General features: G+C 49.5%; 1 protein-coding gene and 1 long non-coding RNA gene across 2 annotated transcripts; one reads left to right on the top strand and one right to left on the bottom strand.

Moving 5' to 3' along the window:
• The first annotated feature begins 440 nt into the window (after positions 1-440).
• LOC118723239 lies at positions 441-2553 on the top strand. Its single transcript, XR_004989196.2, has 2 exons — positions 441-1958; positions 2196-2553. It is a non-coding gene; the product is annotated as an uncharacterized LOC118723239 (long non-coding RNA).
• On the bottom strand, positions 2190-22748 carry LOC118723235 (PTTG1 interacting protein). The gene is made up of 6 exons (XM_036445382.1): positions 22544-22748; positions 14794-14846; positions 11370-11478; positions 7105-7282; positions 6070-6116; positions 2190-2819 (listed from the first exon to the last, which is right to left on the bottom strand). The coding sequence occupies exons 1-6, from the start codon at positions 22656-22658 to the stop codon at positions 2776-2778; spliced, it is 546 nt and encodes a 181-aa protein (XP_036301275.1). The 5' UTR covers positions 22659-22748; the 3' UTR covers positions 2190-2775.
• Positions 22749-23727: the final 979 nt, after the last annotated feature.

The raw sequence follows: 23727 nt of genomic DNA on the forward strand, positions 1-23727 counted from the left end.
GATGGTCCTGACTTATGATTTTTCAATTTTACAATGATGCAAAAGCAATACAAACCCAGCAGAAACTGTACTTTGGGGCTTTTCCTGGGGTAGTACATGCGGTGTGATCCTCTTGTGATTCTGGGCAGTGGGTGAGCTGCAGCTGCCTGTCAGCCATGTGATCACAGGGATCAAAACAGCTGACACCAGCCGAAACCGGTTTAGCTCAGTGGGTAGAGCGTCGGTCTGCGGACTGAAAGGTCCCAGGTTTGATTCCGGTCAAGGGCATGTACATTGGTTGCGGGCACATCCCCAGTAGGGGGTTTGCAGGAGGCAGCTGATCGATGTTTCTCTCTCAGCGATGTTTCTCTCTATCCCTCTCCCTTCCTTTCTGTTTGAAAATCAATAAAATTATATTAAAACACACACACAAAAACAAAAACAGCTGACAAATGACATGTCTGTCTTCCCTGTCAAACAGCTCTGCCCAACTACAAACTCAGGTGAGCGACTGAGCACGTCATTGTGAACTTGACTGAGCTCTAATGCTGGGTCTGGTAGGTGGGCAAATCACACGCTTTTTCAACTTAGAACGAATGGGTTGTTATCAGGATGTAACCCATTGTTAGTCGAGGAGAATCTACAGCCATATCAATACCACTAAGAAATGAAACAAGGAACACAGAGTATTCAGCAAAAGCATGTATTAAACCATTTATTGGAAACTGGTTAAAAATTAAGGCACTCCAAACATTGTGGTTTCTTGAGGTTATAATTTCTGGTTGCTTTCAGAACTGTTCAGAGAAAAGCATGTGGACTGGGTGGCCTTTCAGACGCCCTGGCGAGGGCTCCATGTCTCGTGAGAGGTTAAATACACTGTGCTCACTGTATTTACCAACCCCTGGCTCTACTGTCAGCTCAGCAACCTACATTGAGTGATTTTACATACATACTAATGACTATGTTAATACAAAGTTCATTAAAGTCTATTACAAAGTTCCTCCGATGAATACACAGCAGAAACTAAAAATTATTAGGCTGCTTTAAAATATTAAGGAATGTTTCATAACACTGTAAATTGCTGCCAAATGCCCACATGAGAGAAATAAGACTACAGACTCTGTTCAAGGTTAGTTTCTCAGTTTTGTAGAATCGTTAATTCCCAGCACCGGTCTCCGTGGTTCAAGGCGTGTCATGCTGTTTTGATCATCCAGGTCTGCATGTGAACGTGATGTGATGGGAGAGCAGCAGGAGTGTGAAGACTGAATGCATGGCTTCTTTTGTGTGCCTGTTGGCCTACTTTCCCGAAGCTGAATGTTTTTCTAATTCAAAGCAATCTGGCGCTGGGGAGTATGTTCAGATTTGAGAGAGGCGGCTCCCACTGTCCCTTCATTGTCTGCTGCTGTCCCTGCCATGAGTTCAGTCTATTACTAAAGCCACATTTCTTGCTCTGAAAGAAATGGAGCCATCCTATATGGTGCCACAGGGCACCCAGAGGCCAATGACCTTGTGAGAACCCACCTCTAAAGGGAAGTCTCAGGACACGCCTGAGCCAAAGGAGTGCGGCTCAGAGCCAGGGTCATCTTAGAAGCAGGACAATCACCATTGTTTCTGTGTAGTGTGTGGAGATTCCCTCAGCTGGCCCTGGACACCCCACTTCCCAGGGCACAGAGCCCTTCCTCTTCAGGGCTGGCACACAGCCAACGGCAGGAGAGCTCCAAGCACCTCACAACTGGACCGACACCTGTGTCACTGGGGCTAGAACAGCGAGCAGGAGCATGGGGGTACCCATCTTCTGCCTTAGGGAGGTTGTTTCAAAACTTCAATTATAATAGAGGCTTTCATTGGATAACAAGCTTCATGGTTTGCTAAAGATACAAATTAAAATGTCATACAATGCATGGTCTGAACATTGATAGTGAAATTTCCTGGTGAAATCTTTTAGGTGGGGAAATAAATCTAGGATTTTTTTAAAAAAGGTTTTCAATGAGCTGAGACTGGTTTGGCTCAGTGGATGGAGCGTTGGCCTGCGGACTGAGGCGGTCCCAGGTTTGATTCCAGTCAAGGGCATGTGCCTTGGTTGTGGGCACACCTGGGACTTGCAAGAGGCAGCTGATCGATGACTCTCTCTCTCATCGATGCTTCTAGCTCTCTATCTCTCTCCCTTCCTCTCTGTAAAAAAAAAAAAAAAAATCAATGGAATGTATTTTAAAAAGGTTTTCAATGAGTTCACTCTTCCATGTTCTTCAATGCAACCACAGCCTAGGAAGTAGGGTCACTGACATTGTGTCCTGGACTCGGAAAGCCACCAGAATTAACATTTGGGAGACAGGGCAGAGGGACTCGAGGCCCGCACCTGTGGTTTCAGGGGGAGATGACAAGGGATTGGCCGACCCTCTCACGTCACTCACAGAGATGACTCTCCCGGCTGTGGTGTGGAGCTGTTAGTGGGTGGATGGGAAGAAGGTCTGAGCCGCTGCAGCAGGAGGATGGCGTTAGTGTTGTGGCTGTCGGTGTGCAATCAGCTTACAAACTGAGACGTGGAATGTGCATGATTCCTCCTCAAATTAACAACAAAAACAAAAACAGCCTTCCCCCACGTGCACAGGCTTAAATATCTCAAGTGACTAAGTACAGAAACAGGAAAGGGCACAGAAGCTCACAAGAACGGACAACATTCAGGGCAGCTGCATCAGGCTCACTCCATCAAGGTCAGCAGGCAGGACGGGGGTGGCCAGGCCTGCAGCCTGCTGTCCCTAGGAGCGCCTGTGGGACTTGACACAGCAGGAGTGTGTTTCAGTTTTCAAACCTGGCATATGGGTTTTCTTCTTTAAACAAACCTGCAAACAACATGGACTTGGTTACAAGTGCAACTAGCCAACAGCAGAATTCAAGACAGCAATGCAATTCAGCTTTCTATGGAGACTGACTGAGGCCAATAGGAAAATGGGGATCCGAAGCAGGTTCAAATACTACGCTAAACCTTTTCTGAAAGTCTAAGTAAAAGTACAGGACTTTAACACTGAAATAAAATGTGCCCAAACCAGTAATTTTATGAAAAACAGATCCCAAGAAATAAAGACTTTACTTGCTCAAAGAGAAGTTAAGAAATTAAAAACCAGGGGAAGAAAATAAATTAAATAAATAGAAACAATAAATAAATTAAAAATAAAGATGAGAAAACTGGAGCACACATACAGAAAAAAGAAAAGAAATTTAAAGCCAATCTTTCTTCCCACAGATTAGTGGTTAGCTAATATTATACAGGGGGAAAAAAGCACCTTCCTTTAAATGTCTTTATAAATGTGGATTAACATTTAAAATTAAGGCTGAAAAAAGAACTAATAAGGCCACCACCAATTAAACTGTCAAGCACTTACGTAAGTAGAAGAATCTATAGTGCTAAATAAATACTCAGACTAGTTTTCTCTTTGCTTGTGGAAAAACAGTCAGTCTCTCTCTCTCTCTCTCTCTCTCGCTCTCTCGCTCTCTCTCTGTCTCTGTCTCTGTCTCTCTCTCTGAGAACCTGTACTATACACTGAAATTATCTACAGCCATTGTAACACCCTTATTAACTGCAGGGTTTTTTTGGGCGGGGGTGGGAAGAGATAAAGGGAGAAAGAGGCAGGGGATGTGTTCCTGTCAGAGGGGAGCCTCAGGCCTTGGAAGAAAGTGCCCAGATTTGATAAATGCCAAGTGCCAGCAGTCTAAGGCCACGTTGAAAAGAAACGGTTCCCAGCTCTATTTCTAGCTCAGAAGGAAACTGTTCCGTGATAGGGAAAGCAAGCCTTCCAAAACAAGACCTGGGTTCCGCCTGCACTGGTGAAACGAGGGCACTCATGTGCCCCTTCCCCTCACTACTGGGGACCCCTGGGACTTATTCCAGGCAGGAGGCTCTCCAAAGTCCAGGACATTCAAGGGGCTTCATACAAACCGGCACCTGAATTAATTTCATCAGTACCATTAAAGGTTAAATTAACCACAAAAACGATAGAAACAAAGTGCATCAGTGCAGGAAGTGGCACCTCCACTGACAGCCCTGAGCCCTGGCCCACCAGGCCCTGCCCCACCAAGAGCAGCGGCACCACAAAGTGTAAGGTTTCCTATGCTACAGCGCTTGGCACGCACCTTTGTCTTTTATTTACAATGTATTGTATATATACTAGAGGCCCGGTGCACAAAATTCATGCATGGGGGCGGGGTTGGGGGGAGGAGGGCGGTGGTGTCCCCTCAGCCCAGCCTGCACCCTCTCACAGTCTGGCACCCCTGAGGGATGTCCGCCTGCCAGCTTAGGCCCCAGGGATTGGGGCAGTCCAGGGCTCTCGCAGTCCGGGACCCCTTGCCCCTCACCGCCCCCTGCAGCAGCGGTGGGAGAGGCTCACGCCGCTGCAGGTGTGCTCACCAGCTGTGAGCCCAGGGTCTGGCGCATGTCAGCTGAGCAGCACTCCCGCGTGGGAACTCACTGACCACCAGGGGGCAGCTCCTGCTTTGAGCATCTACCCCCTAGTGGTCAATGCGTGTCATAGTGACTGGTTGTTATGTGGTTCAGTCAATTTGCATATTAGGGTTTCATTATATAAGATTTTTATTAATTCTCACTTGAGGATATTCTTCCATTGCTTTTTAGGGAGAATGGAAGAGAGAGGGAAAGACAAAACATCAATGTGAGAGAAACACATCTATTGGTTGCCTCCTGCACCAGCCCTGACAAGGGCCCAGGCCAGGGAGAAGCCTGCAACCAAGGTACATGTTTTTGACTGGAATCGAACCTGGGGCACTTTGGTCCATAGGCCATCGCTCTATCCACTGAGCCAAACTGGCTGGGGCTATTTACATTAATATTAATCAGATGTCAAAGCTCCTTTTGAAGTTTCTCACTTTCGTGGAAAATGAAAGCTGTCCCCAGTCACAGGCGTGGACACTGCCGTTCGGTGGGCATGGGCACGCACCCTGGCAGAGGCACCAGGGGAGAGTGGGCAGTGTGGCATGTGCTGATGCCACTGGACAAGGGAATTGCACCCACACAGGAGCCCATCACCACTGGTCCCGGGATGGACATAGTGGCCAGGTGGCAAAGCCATATTGGTGCTCTGAGGAGGCCAAGAGGTGGGAATATACAAAAAAAGGCTCTACCAGCCACCGGACAGCTCATCTTAAACAGAGGAGACCGAGCGGCAAGAGAAGGGCCAGCAGCCTCATGCCTGGAACCAACACTTGGAGGCCACCAAGGTCAACCCCAGCCTGAGGCCGAGCAGGATGCACAGGGCACACCTGTGTCCTTCGGGAGGCCTGCAGAGGTCATGAAAAGGACGTCCAGCCCGTGGGCCAGCTGAACCAGCGTGCACAGCCCAGAGGACCAGCAGCTCTTGTAGAGAACGGAGCCTTGAGGATTTACTACTTCAGTGAGGAGGATCCTAATATTCCACACAGCGCAGTCTTTCCTTGTATACACTGAGGGCTTCAAAATGAGTGCATTAGTCGGATAAGACTTTGACATGTTTCTGGTCTGGTTTAGGATTCAGCACAGCTGCCTGGTCCACTTAACCAAATCCCCAGGTCACAAGGTCAAGAGAGGCAGCGTGGCTCAAGGCCAGAGGCCCCAGGGCTGTCATCAGTGAGGGCTTGGCCTCAGGACAGGCCAAGCAAGACCATGTCTATCATTTCCCAAAATGCTGAGCAATCTCTGAGCAGGCATATCAACGCTCACGGATGTGAACCAACTAAACACAGGAGCAGATCTAATGTTCTCAAACACTAAAAAATAGCTTCACCACCCGCCCCCAATCTCTCCAAACAAAAACTGAAACAAACCCAGGACAAAACACCCAGAAACAGGGAAAGGACAGCATGGCCTCAGTTCTGGCCGAGTCCTTAAAGAAGAAATACAGCTCCACACACAGGAGTCAGGAGACAAATATTCGTCTTTTAACACATTGGATGGAATTAGTTCATAACGGCACCACTTAGAATAGTAGAGACATCTTTCTGTCCCCATAACCTGCAGTTAGACCTCATGGGACATCAACAGTGACCAAGAAGGCCTGGCATCAATTTCTCACCAACTGAAACAGAGATTCAGTCGATTCTTACCATATTTTTTTCTGATTTCATCATGCCTTGACTTCATCTCTGCCCTCCTAAAAAACAAACAGAACCTTGTTTAGCATCAACATACAATGTAACTTTAAAAGAAGCGCCTTTCATTTCCCCAGCAGAGAAGCTGTGGTTTGTTCTCCTTTTCCAGGATGACAGACAGCAGGGTAGGCCGAGCTTGGCCATTAGGCCACACTCCCACTGGGACAGGCAGGGTAATGTGAGCACAGCCTTCTGAGCTGCTCCAATATCATATTATTCAATTCTTTATTTCAGTAAATGCAACTCAAATGTCCAATACTGATTTTTTTTTAAAAAAATTGTTTTCTTATATAAAGAAAAGCTAGCATTCAGTAAAAACCTTATGCTGGTTCTAAAGATGATTAGGAACAAGCGAAAGCTAGCTTTTATTTGAGGCCCATGACTTCAAGGTGGTGACCTGGAGACCTGTGGGGCTTCAGGCCTTATCGGCTGCCATCCCGACAAGTCAGCACCCGGTTCCTCATTGGGCAGGGACAGTGACCGAGGGCTGCATCTCACACCTGCCAAGTGCTCTGTAACCCGGAAAGTGGGGCTGATCAGCACTGGTGGCACAAGACCCAATTCGGCCTGGGGCTTGAGACAAGTGACCCATGAAAGGCTTTCCTCCCTCTCGGAGCCTTGGTCTGCTCGTAAATGAAGATTAAAAAACTGCCTTCAGTGGCTCCTGTCCCTGCAGCATGAGAACCCACTCCCATGACACTGCAAGCAGGAAGGCTCTGCCAGCTGCAACCTCCAGCTGCAGCCCTGAGCTCACTGATGGAGGAAACAGACAGGGAACCAGCAGGCCTAGGACAAGGAAGGTCCTGGCCACTGACTAGGTCTCTGCATATACAGCCTTCTCACTCTTTATATCACAACCTAGAAAATCCACCAACACTTACATGAACGCTTTTAAAAACAGAGAAGACCTGTGACTTATCAATGTCACTTGCCCGATCTGAGTCCCCTGAAGGGCTCTTCTCCCCCATGGGAGTGGGTCTGTGGCCTCACCTTTCTTCCTGCCGTATTCTCCTCTCTTCTTGCTCCCTGATGGCCTTCTCCTCGCTCTTGTCTGGCTTCCGGCTCTTCTTCTTTCGGCAGTAGCAGCAGTAGCAGCAGCATGTGGTAATCGCCAGGAGGATGAGGCCCCCAACCACCGACATGGCGATAATCAACGCCTCAAAGTTCACTGTAAGTGCAAAGGGGCCAAGTCAGAGCTGCTTGGAGCAGAAACCCCGGCAGCAGCATGCTCTCCTAGGTGGCGAGCTTTGTCAGAGGGAGGCCCAGGCTGCAGAGCAGGCCTTTCTTAGTGCACAGCTGGGCCACCTAACAATTTCTCCATTAATCAGGGTGGATCCACGTTTTGGGGTCCACCACCAGATACTGAAAAGATGTTTTAAGACGGAGGAAAGTTAAACCCAGAAGAACGAGAATACTCAGCTGTGTGTTTGGACTTTCCTTAAAAAAAAAAAAAATTTAAGCATCATGCAGCTCATTTAATTAAGTCTAAGTCAAGAGCAATGCATTTATTTTGCACAGAAACAAACTTCAGGCCACGGCAGGCACGCAGGACAGGGGATCTTCCCCAGATGCCTATCGTGTCAAATGAGTTCATGACTTCCTGTCCAGACCAAAGACAAACTTGAGGCAAGTTCTACTTTCTTTTCAGCTTCTCTTAAAGATTTATAAATGAAAACCAGTCACTATTTTTTAATTCAATCTGAACTCTAATACTTCTTTTGTGAATGTGTTTTTAATTGTCCGGTTAAAACAGCCACACTGGCCAGTGTGGCTCAGTTGGTTGGGTGTCACCTCTTGCTTCAAAGGGTTTCGGGCTTGATCCCCAGTAGGGGGCATGCAGGAGGCAGCCTTTGGGTGTTTTACTCTCACATCCACGTTTCTCTCTCTCTCTCTCTAAAAAATCTTTAAAAACCCCACCAGCCACTGAAGACTTGAGGAGCCACCTGGCCAATAGTGGGTTCCAGGCTTCGCAAACCCATACCTGCTCCAGCTGCTTCTGAAAATGAGGTTAAAATGCCACCACAGGAAGCGGATGATCTCTAATCTCACTTGTGGTCAGGTTGGGGCTTGGATGGTGAGGCAAGTGGAGGGCTCTGTGCTGGTGTGGACCCACGTCACATTCAGATTGGCTGCTGGCAGCAGAGCACTCACTTATGGGTTACTCAATCATTTTACAATCGGGAGCAGTATGACATGTGACCGAATCCTGAGCCATAACCGTCTTCTTTCCTTCCTTGACCTGCTCTTAGAAGCACTGGCGTTGCAACAGGAGTGAAACTAGAAAGAGACCTTCACTAGCAGATGGTGTCATTTCTGACTCGAGAACTCTACAATGATCAACTTTAAAAGTGACGTTGATCAATTGGCTAGCTGGCTCTAAAATATTCCTATCCCAAAATAGCTTCCCTGCTTAGCAGCTAAAACCAGTCATAAAATAAAAACAGAAATCACATTGTAAAGGAAGCAAAACTATGAGCCCTTTCCCTGTTATCCTGACTGGCATATCTATGACACTCCACCAGAAGACGTAAGGAATGGCCCAGATGATGGAGTGACAACTTGCTTCTGGACAAAGGTTCAAAATGGCCATATCGTCATTTTTCTCCAAGCAAACTTATATTTTTAAGGTTATTATAATTAAAACTCCAAAACATTTTTGCCTAAACTGGATAAAAGGACTCTAAATTGTAAGAATAAAAAGCGCCTGTGCCCTAGCTGGCATGGGTCAGTGGTTAGAGCATTGGGGAAGCAACCAATCAATGTGTTTCTTCTCACATCGATGTTTCTCTCTCCCCTTCCTGTCCTCCTCTTTCTACTCTCTCTGAAGAGCAATGGAGAAATATCCTCGGGTGAGGATAAACTAACAAAAAAGCACCTGTGGTGGCCCTGGGGAGGGGGAGGGGAAACAAAAACCACCTGTGTTGTAAGGCCTAACATTAGTGTTAAGTGCACCCTGGTGTCTGGTGAAACCAGGAGAGCCTTGAGTGGCCCAACAAGTTCCCCTCCCCATTACTCCACAGGTAAGGCCTCAACCAAACCACCGTCCTTATTCCGGGAACTAGGGCAGGTGTCATTTCCCTGTCGGCCCTTGGAATTGCTCAAGCAATCACATCGTCTGTCTGACCCAGGCACCACACCCTCTTGTTACTGCAAAGCCTCCTCCCTAGCCCCCAATCATCCAGTATCCCTCCCCAAGGGCTGTGACTACAGGGGATGAGTACACTGCCATGGATCTTGTCCATACAGTGTTTGGTTATTGGGTTTGACATTCCCTATAAGCCCTTGGGAGGGACTTTCATTTCACAAGAGAATTATCAAACCTGCCCTCTGCCTGGAAGGGAGCTCATCATCATTAGCCTTCAGAGTAATGCACATTAAAACCACGGGGCAATGCCGCTCACACCCACCAGATGGACAACACCGAAGATGACAGAGTGCCCACGCACTGGCAGGGATGTGGAAAGACTGGAAGCCCCACATTGCTTGGGGGAGCATAAGCTGGTAGAACTTTCTGGAAAAATGCCTGTGGCCCTATAGAGCGAACATGTGGCAAGGCAGCAATTCCACGCCTACATATATGCCCTGTGGAGGGAGCGCTGGCACACATCCCACACAAGACCACAGCCCAATGCCTTCAGCAGCAGAATGGAGGCGCACCTGTGAACATGCCCGAAGTCAGAGACAAAGCGGCACACACAACACACAGGGAAGGGCTTCCTTTATGTGAAGGGCAGAGTCAGGCAGCACTAACCTCTGCTGATGGAAGTCAGTCCAGCAGTTACCCGCGGGGTCTGACAGTAACTGGTCCTGTGGGTGCCAGATATGGTCTGTACATTTTGCTATGTGCTCATGTAAACAGTCACTGAATAGATGTATGTGTGTATCCATGTGTGCTTATGTTGTAGACTGTATTCTATAAAGGATGACTTAAGATGTGTGCACCCCAGTAGAAGTTAAACTTCAACTTGAACAGCTCATGTTCAACACGCCCAGGGTCCCAGAGTCCCTGGTCCAGGAGCGGTCTTTGTGAGACAGTGAGCAAGACAGCTTCCATGGAGAAGACAATGGACAGGACGGAAGCAGAGGGCAGCGAGGCCCAGTGGCGCCTTTCTGGTATGAGGACAGCAGAGAGAATGATCAACTGGGTGGATATGACAAAGGGTACGTGGGCACATGCACACACATGTATGCCCACACAGTAGGCCCCTCAACTATACACCACCCAATCCTGGATTCCCTGGGGCCTCAGCAATGTAAGTGAGTATTTCTAATGGAGGCTGATGGAGTCTAAAATGGAAATCAATTAGAAAAAAGACAGATAAATAAGAAATAAGCTGCGGGCACACAAGTGAAATACCAAAGTGCCCTAAGGAAACAGCTCCTTTATGCAGCTTAAAAAGGTGGCCTTGCCACCGCCTCTAGCTGAGTGTGTTCAGTGCACCAAAAGGTTGTTGGTTTGATTCCTGGTTAGGACACAGGCCCAGGTTATGAATTCAATCCCGTCAGGGCACATATAGAAGGTAACTTATCAATGTTTCTCTCTCACATCGGTGTTTCTTTTTCTCTCCCTCTCTCTCCCCCCCTAGAATCTGTCCAGTATGGCTCAGTGGTTGAATAATGGCCCATGAACTAGGAGGTCACGATTCAATTCCTGGTCAGGACACTTGCTGTGGCTGTGAACTCCATCCCCAGTACAGTAGGGGGCATGCAGGAGGCAGTTGATCAATGATTCTCTCTCTTTATTGATGATCCCCGGGTGCATACAGGAGGCAACTGATGGATGTCTCTCTCTCACATTAATTTTTTTTTTACATAAAAGTAAACTAGAAACAATCTGAATCTCAGAAAGGGCTAATTTCTGATGAAAGAACACCTGTAACAACCATATGCAGATGATGGGACACAGGCCCACGCGGAGCAGGGATTCCTTGCTGGGAAGTCAGAGCCCCTACAGGGGTCAAGGTGGCCCACGAACACCACCAAGACACAAGGTGCTGAGCCACCCAACAAGCAGCCTTCAACTCACCACCCCCAAGGGTGTGGAGACCCCGTGCAGAGCCAAGGCTGAGGCCTGACGGTGAGCCTCCAGATCTGCAAGGAGCCCCCACCCCCTGCCACCAGTTAAGACACCACAAGCTCTCACTGGTTCCCCAAGTTCCCACTGGGAACACCAAAGAACTACTGGAAAAACATTTCCTGGCAGCTTGTGTTAATGAGCACAATCAAGAAGCCAATTTTATAAAATGACCACTTACCCCAACAAACGCCCCAGCGTGCAGAGCTCAGCTTACAAAGAGAAGCAGGCGGCAAGATTTTTGTCACCGGATAGTCCACACATGTGTTATCCGTGTTGCACCAAAGACACTGAGAGAGATAAACATTAAATGTTAGAAATTCAAAGTAAACACCAAAGAATCAGACAGTCCAGGACCTGATTCCCTAAACCCGTGGTCAGCAAACTGCAGCTCGCGAGCCACATGCGGCTCTTTGGCCCCTTGAGTGTGGCTCTTCCCCAAAATACCGTGGCCTGGGCGAGTCTATTTTGAAGAAGTTTAAGTTTTAAAAATCTGTCTCTCGAAAGAAATTTTAATCGTTGTACTGTTGCTATTTGGCTCTGTTGACTTCTAATGAGTTTGCCGACCACGGCCCTAAACCATCAGCCACCTGATCTGCTCACCCTTGGGGGATGGTAATGGCCTGGGCTCTCACCCCAACACAGAGGCTCAGCTGCCCTCCAAGAACCGTGCCACTCACACCTCTTCCACTGGGCACCCTGAACAGCCACACAGCCTCTGTGTTGTCCTGAAGGATGCCAGGCAGCTCCCCCCGCAGGGCCTTTGCAAGACCTGCTCCTTCGGCCTGGAACATCCCTCCCAGACGCATGTGGCTCTCTCACTGCCTCCATGAGGCCTAACGTGGGCAGCCTACTGAAAACTGCCCCCCTTACCTCCGCCCCTGCTGTCGCACTGCCTCCTGACACACTCAGCTGCCTCTCTGGCCCATCACCAGGAGGACAGGCATCCATGTGCGTCACTGAAGGATCCCGAGCAGGCGGACCAAGGCTGGCCCTTGGCAGCTCAGTATCTGTTAGTGGGCTTCTGTGACCATGACCTCCACCGCGTAAAGATCTTAAGATCCTACCTCTGACCTCTGCAAGAGCAGCAAGTGAGTATCACCTCCAGGCATCTTAAAGACAGTGCCACCGAGGCTCAAAGGCACCTCCTGGAACCTCACAGATGCCCTTAAGCCCCTACAGGGTCAGGGGAGAGGCGGTCCGGGGCCGGGACAGTGCCTTCCCCCAGTGCGTGTGCGCGGGGGAGTCTGGAGCTGGCAACAAAGGAAGTGGGGCTTAGGCTGCAGGATGTGCCGCACAGGAAGAACTTGGCTTGTTATTTTAGATCTTAAAGGGAACAGTTTTATGGCGTTCTTTTCCCTTTGAGATTTTAATAGGACACAACGCCATGGTGTGTGTGTGTGTTTTTTCTGGTCCCAGGTTAGGAGGAACGTCCACGGCACAATATATTAGAATAAAGGCTCCCCAGGCCTCCTTACATAACATCCACTGCACTGGGTTGTGTTTAAAGTGGCTGAGCGTACTTAGTAAACAGCAGGAAAAAATCCTTTCTATTTTGGCTGTTTGAGAATATCTTGCATTTTAGTGGTTTTGTTCTGGTTTAACAATGTTTGGTAAATCTCCCGTTTTCAAACAGCTTAAGTTTTAAACGTCGAACTTTCCATTTTTCTATGATTTTACCAAAAGCCACAGGCGTTCACTAGGAGGGCAGGTTCTCTTCAGTGGGGTTGTTGTGGTTGTTTTTGTTACACGAATGAGGGAATATGTTCATGGCACACAACTGAGTGACGCCAACGGGACCCAGAGCGCGCCCTCAGCCTCCCTCTCACCTGCTCGGGCTCTTCAGGCCCCCGAGGCACTGCCCATCCTCCCACACGCACGGCCCACCCCTGCTTTCACCCCCCTGCACGTGTGCGCCCGCAGCGCTGACTTGATCTGTCTGGGTTCAGAGGGGGGGTCAGGACTTCACATGTGACCTGGACATGTCCCTCACCTGCACCTCCCCAATCTCCTTCCCAGGGAGGTGAGAGCTGAACAGGGCAGAGCTGCAAAGGTGCTCCGGGAACTGCGGAGCCACGGAGACTCTAAGCCATTTTTATGGCTGAAGTGACTTCAATAGAAAAACCCAGACACTAAAAAGAAGCAACATCAAGAAAACGCCACCCTGCGGACCAGAGCCCCCCGATCTGGTTCAGCGTTGTCAACGATAAGACCTGAAACTGCAGTACAAGCTCCTTTCCGTTTTAATTGGCAGAGGTAAGTCCTATATCCACCAGATGTGTTTGGGACCTGAGACCCTCCTATGTTTTGTAAAAACATGGCCCCAGGTCTTGAAGGGGGAATCATCTGATCTTCCCTGACCCCTGCCCTTGGTCACTGAACCCTAAGATGAGGGAAAGAGAAACACAGGCTGTATAGTTACAACACACACAGACCCGGCCACGGCGGGGACGCAGCCTCCCCCGGGGCCCGAGGCCGAGGCCCCACAAAGGGCGGGTGTCTTCTCTCCCAGCAATCCTGGGTCAGCTTCTCTCGGGTCCTCGGTGCTGACCACACGGCGCTTCGGGGAAACGGAGCCGGACACTCACGGGCTGCTGGATCGGGTGCTGCCAGGAAGTCAAAGCCTGAGGAGTGGCACCCGGACCCTAACAAAGCAGCACTGTTCCCACAAGCCCGAGACGGCCAGATGGGGTGGAGGTTTCCCCGGCGTCACATGTCGCTCTCCTCTTCTCCCCGGTGGCCTGCGGCACACACCTATGTGTTGGCTCCCAGGACGGCCCCTGGGGAGGCGGCCCACATGAGCCTTGGGCCTCCACTCCAGGGCAGCTACCCTCTTGCCCAAGGTCACCCAGGACTTAAAAGAACCAGGGACATTGGGACATCCTGGCTGCGAGGCTCACCTCCTGACCAGTGAGCTGTGAACAGGCTGACCCCACTGGGCCAGACGCCCCCAACTCCCCCATTGACCTGGCGCCTGTGTCTCCCCTGGCTCTCGCCTTGCTTCCCCATTCCTGTGGGAAGAGCTGAGAGAGAAGCACCTCCCGCCCTGGCGGAGACGTGGGACATGGAGAGCTGGGCCTCTGGCTGGAGTTTACAGGCGGCTCTCGTCCTCTGACCCCTGAGGGTGGATGACAGGGCTTTGGGCACACTCCTGCTGCGTCTCCGGGACCATCTGCAGAGGGAGTCATAACTCTGTCCCAACAGGCCTCTATGGTCTAATGACACCAATGAGGCCCTAGTCACAGGGTAACAGGCATCGATGGACCCCTCAGCCCAGCGCTCATCCTGTCTGCTCCTCTGTCCCCGCAATCCCCGTTCTGAGCAGCACTGGGCACCAACGTTCACCGCCACACGTCTCCCGCCTCAGGCCTGGCGCACCCTTCTATGACCCCATGCCTGTTTCAGGAGTTAAATGTGCCTATTAATGATGCTCAGGTGGCATCTGCAATCCCCATGGGACAGCTTGAGGTGCCTGAGAAGGGCTGAAATAATATTTAATACCCATCACGAAAATCTCCCACATCCCCAACATCTGAGCCCTTAGCACACACCAGGGACACCCCCGTTAGCAAAAGTGGGCCTGCTTCCAGTCACGTGCTACTTACGGAGACGTTTTTCAGACACTCTTGGCAGGTCTTGTTTGTGCTCTGGGAGCAAGCTGTGGGGAAAAAACAATGTATCAGCCAGGAGGGCAGGGGTGCTAGGGAGTGCTGCACAGGGTCCTCTCCGGTGCCGAGCCTCCAGGGGCAGAGTAGTTACTGAGCCCCGCTGCAGCAGGGCACCAGGAGGTATGTGAAACATCACAAAGGGTTGTACCCACGGGCGTCTTTCAGGAAAGGTGACTGAGCATACCCTCAGGAGGGGAGCCACGGGGTCAGATGCCATGGGCCACTAGCCGGCTGAGGCCACCAGCTCAGCAGCAGACACTCTCGGTGGAAGCTAACACCACAGCAATGCCAGGCCCACCTGACTAACCACCAGGGCTTTGGCCCCTGGCCAGTCCCACCAGCCCCTCAGAGAGGGGTGTGTTCTGGGCACACAGGGGAGAAGCTGGCTGCAATCCCTAGGAGCCGTGCTGGGGACCCTCCCAGCACTGTTGCTCCAGGGAGGGGTCAAACCCCACACCAAGAACGTGTGATAAGTGAAACATTTCCAGAATGACATCAGGCAGCGGCTATTACCCCACCCTATCCCTTAAAACAAACACACACTTTGAAAACAGCTCTGCACAAACTCACTAATCACCAGGAACTGCAACTTAAAAGTTGTGATAATATACCACTTCATTACCATCAGAATGGCTAAAATTAAAGATTGACAATCCTAAATGTTGGCGAGGCTGCAGAGCAAGTGGGGACTCTCATCCAGTTTTACTGGGAGCACAAATTGTTTCTATGACTTGAAAAATAGAGGGGCACTTCCTCATAAAACAAACATATATGTCTACCCTATGACTCAGCAATTCCACTCTTAGTTATTTCACCCAGGAAAAATTAGAACATACATCCACAGGAAGACGTGTTATAGGAGTGTTCATAGCAACTTTATTTTTAATATGCCAAAAGCTGAAAACAGCCCAGATGTCTGGGTATAGAATGATGGACAGACAAACGTAGTCATACAATGGAACCCTATTCAGCCACAAAAAGTAGTACATACAACTATATACACAAAAACACGAATGGACTTGTAAACAATAATCTAAATGGAGCCACTTGAACATGGAATTGGAGCTGCCATGCCAAAGGAACTGCCTTGAATGTTTTTATTCCCAAATCTTAGGAACGTTAGAACAGGGCAAAATAACCTTTGAACTGGGCCTGAGCAACCTTGTTTCTTAAAAAACTATTTGTAAAGACAACAAGAAAGCACATACTTATATAACTACTGGATTGAAAGTTAAAAATACTATTTAGCCCTGGCTGTTTGGTTCAGTGGTTAGAACATCACAACCAATTGATATTCTCTCTCACCGCCCTCCCTCCCTTCCACTCTCTCTTAAAAGAAAAAAAATGGGAAAAATATCTGGTGAGGATACACACACACACACACACACACACACACACACACTGTTTAGAATTAATGTCACTATATTATGTTATCTGCACCAATAGCCTTCCTTCTACTGATATACTATTCCCTTTACCTTTCTCATAAATATCCATTGCTTCTGTCCCCTAACTGGGACAAGATCTGGGTTTCTGCCTGAATTAGTATATCCAGAATAACTATTCTTATTGATCTCAGCTAAATGCTGCTGTCTCTCACTTGGAAAGGCCTTTTATTTTTAGGTCAGCATTATCTTATAACGCATCCAGTGGCATACTACTTTTCCTGCATTTCACTGTATGGACAAGATATCTTAAAGAAAAGAAAAAAAGAAGAAAAAAAAAAAGCTAAACTCCAGTTAATGATAGGCAGTGAAGTTCTGAGGGGAAGTGTATGACGTCTGGACCTTACTTCAAAATGCCTTCAGGAGGACACTTATACAGAGGCAACACAGCACAAGGTGAAGGATAAAAGCTGAGTTTTGGGTATAGGAGTGTTGACTATACTATTCTTTCAATTTTGCTGTATGAAGATTTTCATACTAAAATGCAGGGAAAAGAGCTTTAGCCTCTAGTTACATTTTTAAAATATATATATTTTATTGATTTTTTTACAGAGAGAAAGGGAGAGAGATAGTTAGAAACATGGATGAGAAAGTTATAGATCAGCTGCCTCCTGCATGCCCCCCACTGGGGACATGCCCTCAACCAAGGTACATGCCTTTGACCGGAATCGAACCCAGGACCCTTCAGTCCGCAGACCAACGCTCTATCCACTGAGCCAAACCGATTTCAGCATCTAGTTACATTTTTTATTCACTGTGCTTGTTAAGTGGTACTTTCTCTAAAATAATTGGTCCATCTATTCAATAGTGTAGTTCTTCTACATTCCATTTCTCTAAATAAAATCCTATTTATTTTAAATGAAATATAAGTCGATTCCTTCATGTATTATTCTGCAGCAATTATTATTATCGAATACTGCTCTTTTCAGCGTCTTTGATGGTGTGCTATTTGGTTTAAGTTGAAGCTTATTTTTAAACTGTTTTAAGTACTCAGAACGACAGATTCCATTTAGTTTCAGGAAAGTAAAGAAGATTGACAGCCCCGGAAATACCTCGATTTCTCAAAACACTACTGCGAGAGGCAGGGTGACAGTGGCAGTTTGGCAACGGGCACCACCATTTCAGAGGTTCCAACGCGCTGGCCCTGGGAACAGGGAGAAGCAGAGACCTCTGTGGTGTCAGGATGATGATGAGCTCTGTCCACGGAAGGTCCCATGCCCAGTAGCAAGGGGCCTGTGTGGTGCCAAGGGCTTGGTTTCTAGACGCTGTTCCCCACTGAGAGAAACCAGGGCTCCTTGGAGAAACAGCTGATTGTACAACAGGCACAGAGGAAGGACACCATCAGCCCTGGGCAGCTTGCTGTGCCAGAAAGTGGCACAAGTTGATGGGTAAATGGTAAATGGAGCCAGAAGCAGATTGGTGGAGGTCCTCCTTATTTAAATAACGACAGACAGCAATGGACTCGGACCTCTTGAACAGTCCATGGTTTCATACTGACATGAAATATAGAGAGAGAATGCAAAAGCATTTCCACTTGGCAACCATCACAGCAAACAGGGGCGCTGGGACCATTGTGCCCATGAGCGGTGCCTTCCCATGTTAATCACCACTTCATCGTGAGAAACGGCACCTGGAAAGTGATCAAAGTATCTCCAGTGTAACCTGTGACCACAGGACAGTGGGACCAACTGACAACAGTGCCTTCCAGAGGGTGAGGGAGGACAGTCACTGAGGGGCTGAATCCTGTCAAAATGCGTTGGAATCAAATCAAAGAAAACCCACACGGGACCAAACCAAGGGTCTTTCACACAGCAGCTGTCTGAAAATAACAGACTGCGGAGCTATTCCAGAGGGACAGATGTTAAGAGACATAACCACATGTACCATGTAGCCAGATGAGGCCAGCGGACAGGATGGGGACATAGGACATGACTGGGAAAAGTATTCAAGTATCATTATCATGGTGGTTTTCCAGATTTTGGTCTTATATTTACCAGTTATGCAAAAGAATCCTCATTCTCAGAAGACACACACCCAAGAATTTAGGGGTAAAGGGTCACATCACAACTGACTCTCAAATAGTTTGGTTAAAACTAACACACAGACGAGGAGTGGCAAATGCTGTGGGAACAGAAAGGGATTCGGAACTCATTGTTCTGGTTATTTCTGCAGCTTATCTGTGGCTCTGAACTTTTTCTAAGTAGAGTTAGGCAGGGGAGGCACGGAGGGGTGGGAGGGATGTTTCCACCCTCGAGTCCTTTTTGAAAACTTCCACAAGGAAGGACGCACTTACTCCTCAGGGGAGCAGGGGTGATGTGCGCCAGGAAATTTTTTCACGGGGATTTTCATTTTTAAAGTCTTTGTGTACTGGTGTTGGGTGAACTAAAAAAACCGTGGTCCAAAGCACACAGCATAAACTCCATCCACCCAGGGCCTCTGATTACGGGCCAGCATGAGTCAACAGAGAAGCACGGGAGGCGGCCGCCAAGCAAACTGCCCAGCCCTCCTCCGGCACCAGCACAGCCAGGAGCAGGGCCAGTGCTCAACGCAGGCAGACACAGCTGCCAAACAAGCTCAGCGCTGGGAGGTCACCCTGTTCCAAACACCCCATCCTCCCGCACAGTGAGCAGAGACAATACATGAACCATCTGCTGCCGCTCCAAGGATGGGGAGTTCTCCTTCACTGCATCTCATCTCATCTCATCACAGGATTCAGAAATCCATGTGCTCAGAGCCAGAGAAAGCAAAAAACAAGAACAATACGGTTTCTTTCTTCTTTTTTAAAAAATATATTTTTATTGATTTCAGAGAGTAAGGGAGAGAGAGAGAAACATCAATGATGAGAGAGGATCACTGACTGACTAGCGCCTGCACGCCCCTACTGGGGATCAAGCCTGCATCTGCAATCGGGGCATGATGTGCCCTGACCGGGAAATGAAAGGCGATCTCCTGGTTCACAGGTCACACCAGCACCGTTTCTGAAGTCTACTGCTGAGTGTGAGTGTCCTGCCTGACTTCTGAATGCTGATGACTGATAAAATCTTCAACTTAGATTCTATTTATTAACAATTGAAGAACTTTAGGTCTCACTCACTCTGGACTGTTCTTCTGTAGGATACACTAACCCATGACCCACTTTCCAGTTCTCAGGTGAGTCAACTGATTAAGTAAAAAGATAGACTAGCGTGTATAAAAAGATGTTGTTTTTTTTTTTAAATAAGGAAACAAGTAAGTATATTATTTATGGTCCATATGTCATACAAGAGGCCAAAGGGCTATAGCTGCCGAGCCCTTAGGCAGTGGAACAAGCCCACAGTGCACATGACTGAGCCGACACTGTCCATTTCACGTGAGAAAAGAGGGTGGAAAATTCTCTTAGACAAAAAAGCCCTGGTCATCTTCCTATCCCTGTAGAAAAGAGTGAAGACGGTAGTACCTAACACCACGGGCCACGTGCACAGAACCTACTAGAACACCTACACGACCTGCGGAGAAAGCCCCAGCTCTTGGTGGGCAGTGGGAAGGAGGCTGCAGACCCCTGCACACCCAGCTGCTAGGGAGCTCCTTGGGGTCCTCTGTTTAAGACACTGGTCTAAGGACCTTTTAAAAAAATATATTTTATTGACTTTTAACAGAGAGGAAGAGAGAGGAATAGAGTTAGAAACATCGATGAGAGAGAAACATCGACCAGCTGCCTCCTGCACACCCCCTCTGGGGATGTGCCCGCAATCAAGGTACATGCCCTTGACTGGAATCGAACCTGGGACCCTTTAGTCCGCAGGCCGACGCTCTATCCACTGAGACAAACTGGTTTCGGCTCTAAGGACCTTTGACATGTCGACTCTCCCTGAGATACAGATGAAACTCTAGGATGGAGTCCGACCCATGCACAATACAGGAGGGTCCAAAAGCATGGCAAGGTTTCTTCAACAGAATGAAATTGCCCTCAAGATCCTCAATGCCTGGTGGGTTCTGCCCGTCTCCCGCCAGCAGAGCTCATGAGAAGACAGTGGGAATTGTCGGTTTGGGATGGGCATGACATGGGCATGACATATGCTAAGAATTCACTCACACCTGGGAGGGTTAATTTTATGATCACCTTGACCTGGCTAAGGGATGCCGAGGGGGCTGGTAAAACCTGACTTCTGAGTGTCATCTACTTCCTGGAGCTAGGACTTCTATCTCCTGCCCTGGGACATCGGTGCTCCTAGTAGCTGGGCCTTCAGACTAGGCTGCAGCTTACCCACCGGCTTCCCCGTTTGCGGGCCCTCTGATTCGGGCTGAGCTACACCAAGCGCTTTTCTGGGCCTCCAGCTTGTAGATGGCAGATCTCGGGACTGCTCAGTCTCCAGTCATGTGAATGAGGGATTGCCCTCAAATAACTCTCTTTCGCTACAGCTATGCTGGTTCTGGAGAACACTCATCTCCTTACAAGGAAGACACAATGTTTTAAATAGCGTACTCACATTCCTACAGAACTACAAGCAGAAAAGAATACCACACTAAGTACACACTCTGTGGAAGGGGGAGCCTCAGTGCTCTGACAGTGCCCCCTCCTCTCCAATTAAAGAGGAATGCAGACCCCAAGGGCATCTGGACAGCAAACGCCAAAATAGGACACCATTGCTCCCATCTGACAGTGTTGTTGATGAGAGAAACCACAGTTCAGGACAACGGGCACCTCTAGGAGACAGAACTGGGATCCTATGAGCTAAAGCAAATGAGAGCAGCTTCCAACTGGATCAACAGCAAGTGTACACGTTTGTGGCTAGAGAAGGAGCTGCTTTCTACCAAAAAATATTAGGATAGTTTTAGCTTAATTCCCAAACACTTCCGGGCCTTTCCTGACACGCACCCTCAGCCATTGAGAAGATTCTTGCGCAAGTAAGGTTTTTTTTTGCCAGATACACATTCTGTTTCCTAAAAAGTACCCATTCCCAGTTTCTGCTGAGAATCCAACTTAGACCAGAAGTTCCCTCTACAGTGCAACGAGACTGCTCTGTTAACCAATGTCGCAAGCACACGCACACAATTAATCTTAGGACCAGATCAGAAGAAACTTAACAGTCCTGCACTGCAATAAGTATGCAATAAGGCCACAGAGTGCAGAACAGACATTGACAAAGCCTGGGCTAACAGGAGTTGAGAAAGACACTGAGCTTACCTCAAGTCTACTTGGAGAGATCTTGAGTGTGCGTATATATGAGGCTAACCAGTGGTTAAGGACAATAGGGGGATGAGGGTATTGGGGGGGGGGGGCCATGAGTGGAGAAGGGTGGGGGATTGAAATGGGGGCTGAGGACAAATATGTGACACCTTAATCAATAAATAAATTAACAAAAAATAAATAAAGATCTTGAACCAGAGACTTAAAGAGGCCCGCCCCTGGCTCCATTACCCACTAGTGATCACATGGGGAACTCCACACACAGCAGCCAACTTGAAACATTTCCGAAACAGAGGGACACTCCAGTCTCAGCTCCCGCACTTCATTTTCCCCCTGGCCCGGGGACTGTGGCCCCCTCACCTGCACCTCCAGCAAATACAGTAAATACAGTATTGTTCTGTGTCTGCAACTCTTCTGCCCTCAGGCCATGCAATCTGCTCCACTAACACTCCCTCACCTACCTCCCTCCCCACCCTCAGCACCCTGATGGCTTGTTTCTTGGTCAGTCTCCCCAGAAACTCAGCTTCTGAGGCACAGACAGGAAGGAACTCTGGATCACCAGTGCTCCCCGCACGCACAGGTAGTTAATAACAGGTGGGATGATAAGCCAAGGAAGAAGGCCCTCCGCAGTTGGCAGTGTGGCAGGGAATCAGCCCAGCTCAGTGGCGCTGTGCACGCCTTCCTACCTCCCCCTGATGCCCCTGCTAACTCGGAGCTCCCCTCCTCCATGGGGCCGTGCCGCGGGCCTGGACCACCTCGCACGCCCCGCGGAGCGGTGGGCGCGGCTGGACCAGGACAAAGCGATGGCCAGACCAATGCAGGGGCCCCCGCTGCGGCTGGACCCGCGTGACCGGACACTGGGGCGGCCACCCCCGCAGACCGCGGCCCGGAGGCGAAGCCGCGACCCCTCGCAGCGGAGACCCCGCGTCCCAGGACCCTTATGCCCCCATGCCCCCTGCCTGGCACCAGAATCCCGCGACCCCATCACCTTCCCGCCCGACCCCAGGGCCCCGCGCCGCCTCCGCGGCCCCGCCCCACCTTGGGACCCGAGCCCCCTCTGAGGTCCGCGTCTCACCTGATCCGGGCGCCGCCTGCGCCGCGGCCGCCTGGAGGAGCAGCAGGAGCAGCGTGGCGCCGCCGAGGGGCAGCCCCCAGCGCATCGTCCCCCCGCAAGCCCCGCCGGAGCCCATGGTGGGAACGGCCCAAACGGTCGGCGGGTCGGTGATAGTGAGCCCGGCAGCCTAGACCAGGAAAAGACTCGCGCCGGAAGTGGGCGGGGCGGGCGGCGCTAGCGAGTGCGCAGCCGCGAGCCCAGTTCGCCCCGCCCCTCGCCCTGGGGCCCACCCCCTGCGGAGTGTGCTCCCTGCTTGACCCGAGCGGGGCTCAGTGCGCCTGCGCAGCGGAAAGGCGGCCGGGGGCGGGGAGGGAGGGAAAGGGGGGAGGGGGGCTGCAGAGGAGCGCCCCCTGTGGGTCAGTGCCCCTGCGCGGCTGAAAGGTATGGTGCTAGGGTTGCTGTCTTTTTCATTTTTATTTTTATTTCTATTTTTTATTTATTTTTTAAAAGGTTTTACTTTTTAAAAAAATATATTTTATCGATTTTTTACAGAGAGGAAGGGAGAGAGATAGAGAGCTAGAAACACTGATGAGAGAAACATCGACCAGCTGCCTCCTGCACACCCCCAACCGGGGATGTGCCCGCAACCAATGTACATGCCCTTGACCGGAATCGAACCTAGGACTTTTCAGTCCGCAGACCGATGCTCTATCCACTGAGCCAAACCGGTTTCGGCGGTTACTATTTTTTTTTTTTAAATGTATTTTTAGCCGAAACCAGTTTGCTCAGTGGATAGAGCATCAGCCTGTGGATTAAAAGGTCCCGGGTTCGATTCCAGTCAAGGTCATGTACCTCGGTTGCAGGCACATCCTCAGAAGGAGGTGTGCAGGAGGCAGCTGATCGATGATTCTCTCACATGGATGTTTCTAACTCTCCATCCCTCTCTCTTCCTCTCTGTAAAAAAACAATAAAAATATTTTATATATATATTATTGATTTCAGAGATGAAGGGGGAGGGAGAGAGAGAGAAACAGCAATGATGAGAATCATTGATCAGCTGCTCCCACACGCCCTCTACGGGAGATGGAGCCTGCAACTTGGGCATGTGCCCGGACTGGGAATTGAACTGTGACCTTCTGGTTTATAGGTCAGTGCTCAACCACTGAGCCACACTGGGCGGGCTAGGGCCACTGTCCTTTCATTCG

This window comes from Pipistrellus kuhlii, unplaced genomic scaffold, assembly GCF_014108245.1.
Source record: "Pipistrellus kuhlii isolate mPipKuh1 unplaced genomic scaffold, mPipKuh1.p scaffold_m20_p_2, whole genome shotgun sequence".
Classification (NCBI taxonomy): Eukaryota; Metazoa; Chordata; class Mammalia; order Chiroptera; family Vespertilionidae; genus Pipistrellus; species Pipistrellus kuhlii.